Below are 10,330 nucleotides of genomic sequence, written 5' to 3' on the forward strand. Positions count from 1 at the left end.
TTCCCTACATCAGGACCCGCATCAATGTCATCCGAAAGGAGGAGGTACTCTGGGGTGGGGAGGGGAGAAGGGTGGGCGCGTGACCCCCCAACTGCTGTGCGGGAAAGGTGGGCCCTTCAGAAACCGGGGTGGGGTGGGGTGGCTGAATAACATTCCCTCTCACCGGTCAGGGGATGCAGCGGAAACAAAGGGCGTGGAGGAGGCCACGGTGTCCTGCGCAGCCCCCCCCCCCATGACTCTGGAGGATCAGAACTGACCAGTGGTCCCTCTAAGCTGAGTCAGTGTGAGCCAGCTCACAGTTTTTTAGCCTCCAGCTCACACATTTTTGTCTTGGCTCAGGAAGGAGGGCTCCAGAGCAAACTAATTGATGCCGTAGCCAAATCCCTCGCTCACGACTCTAATGCCAGGAGCTCACAAAGGAGAATTTTTTCTCACAAGACTCCGCAGGTTAGAGATAGCGTTGGAATTGACTGTGCAAAACAGTAAAAATTCCAGAATGCGTTTTGAAAAATAGGAGAGCATTCAAATGTATTCAGTAGGATAATTTATAAAATAACCCTCGGTATTATTGAGAGCTCTTGTAAACTTTTCTGTTTATGGCATTCTGTTCCTCTGAAATTGAACAAAATGTACATAGGGAACCAAACTGCATGTGGACTTGTGGCTACAGATTTTAGCCACATGTGGTGGACTTGTCCTGTAATTAAATTCCTTTGGCAAAAAAGTTATATCAGAAATAAAATGCATGACTCTTAACTATAAATTACCGTTCACTCCAAAAGTTGTATTTTTGAGTCTAATAAATAAAGTCCTACAGTAAATAGAAATATGATTTATGATTTATTGACAGCTGCCCAATTGTTAGTAGCTAAACACAGGAAGAGTTTTTAAATGCTTAATATTATAATGTGTCTGGTAAAACTGTCTAGACTGACAGAATTAGTTCAAATGAAGGATGGGAGACAAAAACAGTCTTTTTTTTCCTTTAAATGCTGGAAGCCTTTTTTAGATTTTTGCAATCAAAAACTGGGCTTGGATATTGATTTCGAGGTCTCTTCTTCTTTGGTATAACGTGTGGTAAAGATGTCATTGGCATATAATAAGTATAGATGTAATAGATGGGTGGAGTTCTAATGAGTGAGTGGAATACTCTGTCATAACATGTATCACATGTGAAATAATAAAATAATTGAAAAGGATGATTTATATCCGGCATCGTTCAGCCGTTTTTGATGCAGGGTTGGAGCGCTGTGCGTGGGACCGGTGTGCCTGCTTTTCAAGGGCCCGGCCCTGGGAGCGCAGGAGGCCCTGACCCTTGACCCTCTTGGCCTTGCGGTTTCCCTATAGGTCATTCTGATCCCCATTGAGGTGGCCATTGAGGACATGCAGAAGAAGACCCAGGAACTGGCCTTTGCCACCCACCAGGACCCGGCTGATGCCAAGATGCTGCAGATGGTGCTGCAGGGCTGCGTTGGCACGACCGTCAATCAGGTATTCGTCATACCCTTTCGTAAGTCGGAAGGATAAGGATGGCAAAGCGTTGAGATTATTCCTTCCCATAAGAACTGGACACATTCCACGCATTGCAGCATAACGTCTGAAACGGCCCTTGGGGGGTGGGTGGTGGTGGAATGTTTCATCACTTGAAAAGGAGCACGGGGGGGGAGGGGGGAATAGATTGCCTCCCTCTGTGGGACCTGGTCAGGATCAGGCCCTTGCAGCACTTTTTAAGTGGCCAAGTACTTCTCCAAAACGGCGTCAGCGGCCCCACATAAGGCCCGGAGGTGCCGTAATGTCTAGTTTGGCTGTAAGTTTTAGTTAGCAAGAAACTGTGTTTTCCTTTTGTGTTTGTATTTTGCAGTTCCATCTTATAGATTTCCCCGTGAGTGTTTTTGTGGGTGTGGAATGAGACTTACACTGTTTGTACTTTGCCTTTGATAGACTTCCTGGGTTCTCTCCCCCGTGAGCCAGCTGCTCTGAGCCAGTGCCACCAGGCAGACCTGAGAAAGGGTCTTTTCTCTCGCTCACAGACCTGAATTCAAAGGGCGAGCTGTGGAGTGGCCCAAAGCAGCCTCTAGGGGGTGGCAGAGACTACTGATTGGTATTTCTGGGGCCCAAGAACCTGGGGCATGCCACATACACAGTGGCTCCAGAGCAACCCTGGGTGGGTGGGTGGGGTGGATCTGTAACCAATGCTCCCTCTAAGCTGCGGAGTCCTGTGAGCAAAACGTCTACTCTGGGAGATAGTGGCATTGAAGTTGTGAGCGAGCGATTTGGCTGCTGCAGAAATTAGTTTGCTCTGGAGCCACATCCTTCCTGAGCGGAAACAAAAATGTGTGAGCTGGAGGCTAAAAAACTGTGAGCTGGCTCACACTAACTCAGCTTGGAGGGAACACTGTGACTGTAACAGACCCCCCCCACACACACACACACACACACCTCCCTAGGATCTGTGGTGCCCGGGCGAGTAGGCCGAGTCGGGTTGTCTCTGCCCCGATCCTGACCTCAGAGCCGGTTTGTTTCAGGGACCTCTGGAAGTGGCGCAGGTATTTCTGGCTGAGATCCCAGATGACCCCAAGCTGTATCGGCACCACAACAAGCTGAGGCTCTCCTTCAAGGACTTCACCAAGAGGTACCTGCGCAAGAGCATGCTTGCCGGGTAGCTAGACGTGCGCTCTCCCTCTCAGACGTGACGTGCTCACACAGTCGTGTCCACAAAACAGACATTGCTTCGTGTGCCGCATATCGGCAGAGAATGGGGCTCATCTGTTTAAATGCTTAATAAAGCAGGCAGGTTTTCTTAACGCTGGTAGTGAGTGGGTGAGTGGGTGGGTGTTGGGTGCCATCCATTTCTTTCAGGCCTTATGGCGCTGCCCTGTGCATGAATGTCCTCCAAAAGGCCCTGTCCTTAGTGGCCTTGCTCAGGTCTTCTTGCAAACGTCCTGGACTGATGTTGGGTCCTCCACTTTTCCTGGCATGATTGTTTTCTCCAGTGAGTGTTGGCCAAAATAGGAGAGCCTCAGTGTAGCCACTGCAGCGTCTAGGGAGAGTTCCGGCTTGATTTGATCTGGAACCCACTGACTTGTCTGCCGGGGCGACCACTGCTTCCACTTAGAATCATAGACTGTTAGCGTTGGAAGGGACCCTGAAGGTCATCTAGTCCAGCCCCCTGCACTCTGCAGGAGCACAGCTGAAAGAGAGCCCTACAGCATACCCGAAAGATGGCCGTCCAGCCTCTGCTTGAAAACCTCCAGCGAAGGAGCATCCACCACCACCCGAGGCAGTCCATTCCTTTGCTCAACCACTCTGACAGTTGGGACGTTTCTCCTGATATTTAGCTGGTATCGACCCCCTTGTAATTCCCACCCATTAGATCTAGTCTTGCAATCCGGAGCAAGAGAGAATGGATCTGCTCCACCTTCTACATGACAGCCCTTCAGATACTTGAAGACTGCAATCAGGTCCCCTCTAAGCCTTCTCTTTCCCAGGCAGGCTAAACAGACCCAACTCTTTCAGCCTATCCTCGTAAGACTTGGATTCCAGCCCTCTCACCATCCTGGTTGCCCTCTTCTGGACATGCTCCAGCTTGTCAGCATCCTTCCTAAAAGGTGGTGCCCAGAACTGGGCACAGGACTCCAGTCACGCCAAGCCCCCGTCGCTGAGTAGGTTTCAGTGATTTGATTGAAATACTTTGAATGGAATAACCATAGGGCTGCCTGTGCCTGATTTGGCCATTTTCCTCTGGGCTTGGCCGTTGTGCCAGCAGCACTACCCCTTCCCACCCCTGAGCCAGTGGGCCACCATCTTTCCTGGCTGAAAGGGGCCTCCTCCTGCCTGTTCTGCTGTCTTGATTTCCCTCCTATGTCCTGCCCGACCCCCCCCCTCTATCCGAGGGGGTCACTTCATCGTGGCCGTGCTTTCTTTGGGGGCTTTCTAAAGAAGAGACTTCTGGGAGTCCGACCCAAGATTTAGAGGGACTCCATTCTGGTCTGTGGTCTCAGTTTGAAAAGAGGCGAGAAAATCCCCCCCCCCCTTCCCGGCCAGTCCTGGGCTGCTGCTCTGTCTTTCCTGTTGCTCCTTCTAGATGCGAAGACGCCCTTCGCAAGAACAAGACCCTGATTGGGCCAGACCAGCGTGACTACCATCGAGAGCTGGAGAGGAATTACCAGCGCCTGAAGGAGGCCCTGCACCCGCTCCTCAGCCGCAAGATCCCTCAGCTGTACACCCCCATCGCCCCGTATCCTGCACACAGGTGAGGTCGCAGAGGGCAGTCGTGTGGCGAGTCCACAGTTGAAGAAAGACTCGGGCCTAAAACTGACACAGGCCAAACAATCAAGGTCCCCATTCATCAGCAGCATGTGGACACACGTGAAGCTGCCTTCTACTGAATCACAATCCTCCCCTTGGTCCATCACGGTCAGTCTTGCCTACTGGCAAGCGGCTTTCCAGGGGCTCAGGCAGAGAAAGGTCCTTCCCATCACCTCCCGCCTGGTCCTTTTCGCTGGAGACACTGCTGGGGACTGAACCTGGGACCTTCTGCATGCCAAGCAGAGGCTCTGCCACTGAGCCACAGCCCCTCTTTACAGCTCTCCAGGGTCCCAGGCAGAGGTCTTTCCCATCACCTCCTGCCTGGTCCTTTTAACTGGAGATGCCAGTGATTGAACCTGGGACCTTCTGTATGCCAAGCAGAGGCCCTGCCACTGAGCCACAGCCCCTCTTTACAGCTCTCCAGGGTCTCAGGTGGAGGTCTTTCCCATCACCTCCTGCCTGGTCCTTTTTAACTGGAGATGCCGGCGATTGAACCTGGGACCTTCTGCGTGCCAAGCAGAGGCTCTGCCACTGAGCCACAGCCCCTCTTTACAGCTCTCCAGGGTCTCAGGCAGAGGTCTTTCCCGTCACCTACTGCCTGGTCCTTTTTAACTGGAGATGCCTCTGGAGACTGAGCCTAGGACCTTCTGCGTGCCAAGCAGAGGCTCTGCCACTGAGCCACAGCCCCTCTTCACAGCTCTCCAGGGTCTCAGGCGGAGGTCTTTCACGTCACCTCCTCCCTGGTCCTTTCAACTGGAGATGTTGCTGGGGATTGAACCTGGGACCTTCTGCCCGCCAAGCAGAGGCTCTGCCACTGAGCCACGGCCCCTCTTCACAGCTCTCCAGGGTCTCAGACAGACGTCTTTCCCATCACCTCCTGCCTGGTCCTTTTCAACTGGAGATGCTGCTGGGGATTGGACCAGGGGCCTTCTGCATGCCAAGCAGAGGCTCTGCCACTGAGCCACGGCCCCTCTTTACAGCTCTCCAGGGTCTCAGGCGGAGGTCTCTCCCATCACCTCCTGCCTGGTCCTTTTTAATAGAGATGCCTCTGTGGATTGAACCTGGGACCTCCTGCATGCCAAGCAGATGCTCTGCCTCTGCCACTGAGCCACAGCCCCCCAAACACACATGAAACTGCCTTATACTGAATTAGATCCTTGGTCCATTGAGGTCAGTCATGTCTACTTAGAGGTCTTTCCCGTCACCTCCTGCCTGGGCCTTTTTAACTGGAGATGCCGGGGATTGAACCAGGGACCTTCTGCATGCCAAGCAGAGGCTCTATGACTGAGCCACAACCCCTCTTTACAGCTCTCCAGGGTCTCAGGCAGAGGTCTTTCACATCACCTCCTGCCTGGTCCTTTTTAACTGGAGATGCTGCTGGGGATTGAACCTGGGACCTTCTGCATGCCAAGCAGAGGCTCTTCCACTGAGCCACAGCCCCACTTTACAGCTCTCCAGGGTCTTAGGCAGAGGTCTTTCCCATCACCTCCTGCCTGGTCCCTTTTTAACTGGAGACGCTGCCGGGGATGGAACCCGGGACCTCCTGCATGCCAAGCAGGAGCACTTCCACTGAGCCACGGCCCCTCTTTACAGCTCTCCAGGGTCTCGGGCAGAGAGGGGACTCTCACACCGCCTCTGGCCTGGTCCTTCTGACGGGAGACGCTGCCGGGGATTGAACCTGGGACCTCTGCCTGCCAGGCAGAGGCTTTTCCAGTGAGCCACAGCCCCTCCCCAAATGTCAAGGCAGCCTCAGTGTAGATGGAAGCCAGGCCACTTCAACACACAAAGGTGCCTTCTCCTGAATCAGACCCTCAGTCCACCATGGTCAGTCTTGTCCACTCAGACTGGCAGCGGCTCTCTCCAGGGTCTTGGGCAGAGAGGGGACTCTCACACCGACGCTGCCGGGGATTGAGCCTGGGACCTTCTGCATGCCAAGCAGAGGCTCTGCCACTGCCCACCCCTGTAGCTGACTTGGGCACTTCCCACATGTGCATAATGAAGATATTAAGAAACGAACACTGGATGAATCACTCAAGTCGGATTCTTTCAGAGGGAAGCTCTGTGTTGGTCTGCAGTAGAGTGCACAGTCTGGAGCCCACCACGACCTTCGAGCTGCATCAGCAAGATCATGGGAGAGGGTGGGGGATAGAAACGCAATACCTAAATAAAAACGTTTTCAGCATAGAAGCTTTCAAGAGACACAACTGCCCTTCCATGGAAAACCTCACTTCCTTCTCTCATTCACATGGTATCTTTTTGCAGACATACACTAATGTTTGCTACCCTCGTAAATGTGTTAGTCGAGGCTGATAGAGGACCAAGTGTGTGTATGCTGCCACCATGTATAGGCGTCTGCCCCTCAAGCCCGTCCAGGAATGAGGGGGAAGCCTATATTTTTCAGTACGTTAACCAACAACCCAGAAAGGTAGGTTATCCTCTCTGGATTTCAGAACAATTTGCCACCAGAACCTTTTTCACTAGCGCTCCCTCTCAGCCTAAGAGCAAGGTTCAGACTCTTAGCTGGCATATGGAACTTTAACACATTAGCAACTCTACTCAGAATTGCACAATATTTACCTAGGTAGCATCTGTGGTCAGCATTTAGGCTGCAAGATTTAGCCTTGGAATCCAGTTACCACATCAAAGACAAGTTAGAGCAAGAATAATATTTTATTCAGTACAGAATTTAGCACAGACCAAGAGATTACAAAAATAAGAAACCTAAGGCAGTTTGCCTTAACTACACATTAGAGATATGCATAATTACCAGTACAGTGTTCATGTTCCAAAAGTGTCCAGGATACAGTCCAGTTAGGTGCCAAGGGATTTTTAGGAACAATCCCATCTTTGCCCTCCATGTGCTCTAAGGCACAAAGCAGTCCTTTGTCTCTTCCAGAGAGCACATGGCCAGGTGCTTAACAAGCAGGCAACAACAGAGGACCAAGTAAGCAAGAGCAGAACAAGAGCAAGGGACAGAGAGAGTCTCTCTCCCGAGGGACCAGGCAATTAAACCCCAATCTAATCATGACTAGCTGTAGCCATCAGCCAATCAGGAGTAGTAGGGTGTGTGGCCAATTTTTTGGTTGTCATGGGTACAACTGGGGACAGGCTGGAAGTTTGGAAACCACGCCTGTAGTCACATGGCCCCCCATGCTGGCCTAGCTTCCAGCACGGAAGTGTGAAGAATGTGGGTATATGGCATGCGATTGAGGCCATGGGGCCTACCATTTGGCTTGTAACAGGAAATAAGGCACAGCCTGTTACCAAAAGACAGAACAGGGGAATGCAGGAGACATTTAGAAATCAATATTTCTATACAGGCTCAAATAGAATTTGTGAACAAATTTAGAATAAATGAAGCTGGAGATTGAATAGCTATCTAATTAAATTGGAATTGGTTAAAAAAAGGAAAAGGTTTAATTTCTTTTTTAAAAACCAATTCCAATTTAATTAGATAGTTATTCAATCTCCAGATGGGTTTATTTGAGATTAATGAAACTCCAGAAATAGAATTTCCAATTGTATGGGAGGCCTTTAAGGCATATATATTAGCGGACAGTGTTTTTAAAACAAAAAGAGAGAGAAGATAAAATTAGAAACGCCTGAGGAGATCAAGCACTGGGAAATATACCACAGCATAATACACCAGGTAGAGAGGAGGACGAAACGAAATAGGCATTGACACAAGAAAAGTTAAAGCGGTATGTTGCTCTCTTTTCAGCAAAACCTTTGACAAATGATTGACAGGTATTGTTTGAGATGGGTTGTAAGAGTGGGAGACCCTTGCTTAAATTGCGTGCTTAAAGACAAATAGACAAAAATGCCTATTCTTATGAGAAATCACCAAGTTGAAGGAATTTACTCTTATAAGGAGATTACAGAGCAGTCTAAATCTTTTTATTTAGATTTATGCATTGAACATGTTCAAGAGACTGAAAGATCTGCGTACTAACGAAGACATTTATGCCACAGCTAAGTCAGGAGCATTTTAAAAAAAAGTTAGATGTCTCAGTTAGTCTGGATGAAGCTAAAAACATAGTCTTTGCGATGAAAACAGGGAAAGCCCCAGAGCCTGATGGGTTTGGTTCAGACTTTTATGTTGTGAAGAAAGGTCTCTCTACTGACTGAAACTTTCTGAACAGTTAGAGTCTCAGGGGCATCCAGACAATTTGGAATTCGCCAATACTGCGAAAAGTTGCCAGGCTCAACAAAGATCCACAAAAGATAACTTCTCATCTCCCTATGTGACTATTGAATTCAGATTGTGAAATTTTGGCAGTGATTATAGCCAAGTGGTTAGGATGGATTCTAGGTATTTATATAAAATCTGATCAAGTGAGGATTTATAAAGGGTCCACAAATGGTATGGAATAGTAGATGGCTGATTCGTATGATGGATATAATCCACTGCCAGAGTAAGTCTGCGGCCTTTTATTTTGTTGATGCCGAAAAGGTCTTTGGTAGGGTTAATTGGAAGTTTCTCTGGACATCTTTGAAGAAGTTGTGTGTAGGTTTGAATTTCTGTAACTGTTTGATGTCTTTACCCGTCTCCCCAAAGTCTCAGGCGTGGGGGAGTGGTCATTCTGTCTGGTCAAGTTGACTTGAAGCAAGAGGGGGGAAACGGGACATTCGTTTTCTGTCCGTTGTTCACGTCCCATCCCTGGCACTGAATAGCCTGCTTTAAATCCCTCCCGTTTCACTTATTTCTCCTCCAGAAACTCTTTCAGCAGACTGAGCTTGCGGAAGATGGAAGCCTAGAGAGGCGGCTCCCGATGAGATCGACCACCTGGAACCACTTGCCGGAGGGAGCCGGAGCCGCCGACCCTCCAGTCCCAGGGCCCAGACCAGTCTAGAGCACCCTGCTTGCTCTGAGCTGGGGGGGACACTGATTTGGACAGCCAGGTTTCCCCCAGGATGTGAGGGGACGGGAAGTCTCTACGGAAGGTGACAGTGGGAGTCAGCTGGCTGAAAACTGGATTCCGCTACTGAAAGCTTTTCAACACAACTGCCTCTTGGACCAGCACACAGCGCCCCCCCCCCCGGTCCATAACTTCCGTCAGTCTCCTTTCCCACTGAACTAAAGATCTGCTTTGTATACGTGGGCCTCGGACTTTCCACCACCACCACCACCATACCCTGAGCAACGGAATCCGAAAGCAAAGAAACACTGAGCTGGAAGGGACCCTGAGGGTCATCTAGTCTAACCCGCTGCACAGTGCAGGAAATTCACAGCTACTTCACCCCCCCCCCGCGCCTCCCCCAAGACCCCCCCCCTTTGCCCAGAGGAAGGCAAGAAACCCTCAGGATCTCTGGGCCAATCTGCCCAGGAGGAAAATTCTTACCTGACCCCAAAGTGGTGATCAGCATAAGGAAGCGCCACGAGAGCTGAGCACCGGCTCATCCCTTCTTGCCTCCGTCTCACGATCTGCCTGGACTCACAGTGAGCCACCTGCTGTCAGGTGGGGCCACCTAGCCTCTTTTTGAAAACCTCCTCCAAAGCATAACCTCTGCTCTTCTCTGCTGGCCGTATGTTGCTCGCAGCCAGTGCTATCCAAACGGCCTTCTGCTAATTGCACTCCGAGCACCACTGTTTCTCCAGCTGGAGCGCTGGACCCAAAGACCCTTTTCTGTCTCATGTGCCTCTCGTTAAACCCTCCCAAGGTGGGACCCCGTGTGCACACACCCATGCCAACACAGCAGTGCCTTCTGGGACAGTGAGAAAGGGGGACCCTGCTCACCTCCCTGCGCCCAAAGGGAGCGGGGGCAGGCCTCTCTCTTAAGAGGGGTGAACCACACACCACCACCCCAGCCTCCCTGGCTTCACTACACTCAGGGCCCCCTTCCCTCCCCCCAGCAGGTGACGGAAAGGAAATCTGCTTCATCAGCGAGACCAAAATCCAGACTTTCCTGTGCTGCTATAAAGAGAGGCAGGCCCCTTCCGCACTCGTTTCTGTCGCTTGTTGGTCCCTCTTGCTGATTATTTATTGATTGAATTGATTTCTACCCTGCCCCCCCCCCGCCA

At 50.7% G+C, this 10,330-nt stretch overlaps 1 protein-coding gene across 1 annotated transcript in view; it reads left to right on the forward strand.

The window, feature by feature from the left end:
• The window catches only part of DOCK6 (dedicator of cytokinesis 6), a 110,392-nt gene extending 101,047 nt beyond the window's left edge, over positions 1 to 9,345 (forward strand). Inside the window, 5 exon segments of the mRNA XM_015405378.1 lie at positions 1 to 44; positions 1,348 to 1,491; positions 2,526 to 2,632; positions 4,085 to 4,252; positions 9,024 to 9,345. The exon segment at positions 1 to 44 is cut by the window's left edge and continues 13 nt beyond it. Coding sequence (XP_015260864.1) covers positions 1 to 44; positions 1,348 to 1,491; positions 2,526 to 2,632; positions 4,085 to 4,252; positions 9,024 to 9,066 — 506 coding nt within the window. The 3' untranslated portion in view covers positions 9,067 to 9,345.
• The last annotated feature ends 985 nt before the right edge of the window (positions 9,346 to 10,330 follow it).

Source organism: Gekko japonicus, unplaced genomic scaffold (assembly GCF_001447785.1).
Source record: "Gekko japonicus isolate JY-2015 unplaced genomic scaffold, Gekko_japonicus_V1.1 scaffold1211, whole genome shotgun sequence".
NCBI classification, from domain to species: domain Eukaryota; kingdom Metazoa; phylum Chordata; class Lepidosauria; order Squamata; family Gekkonidae; genus Gekko; species Gekko japonicus.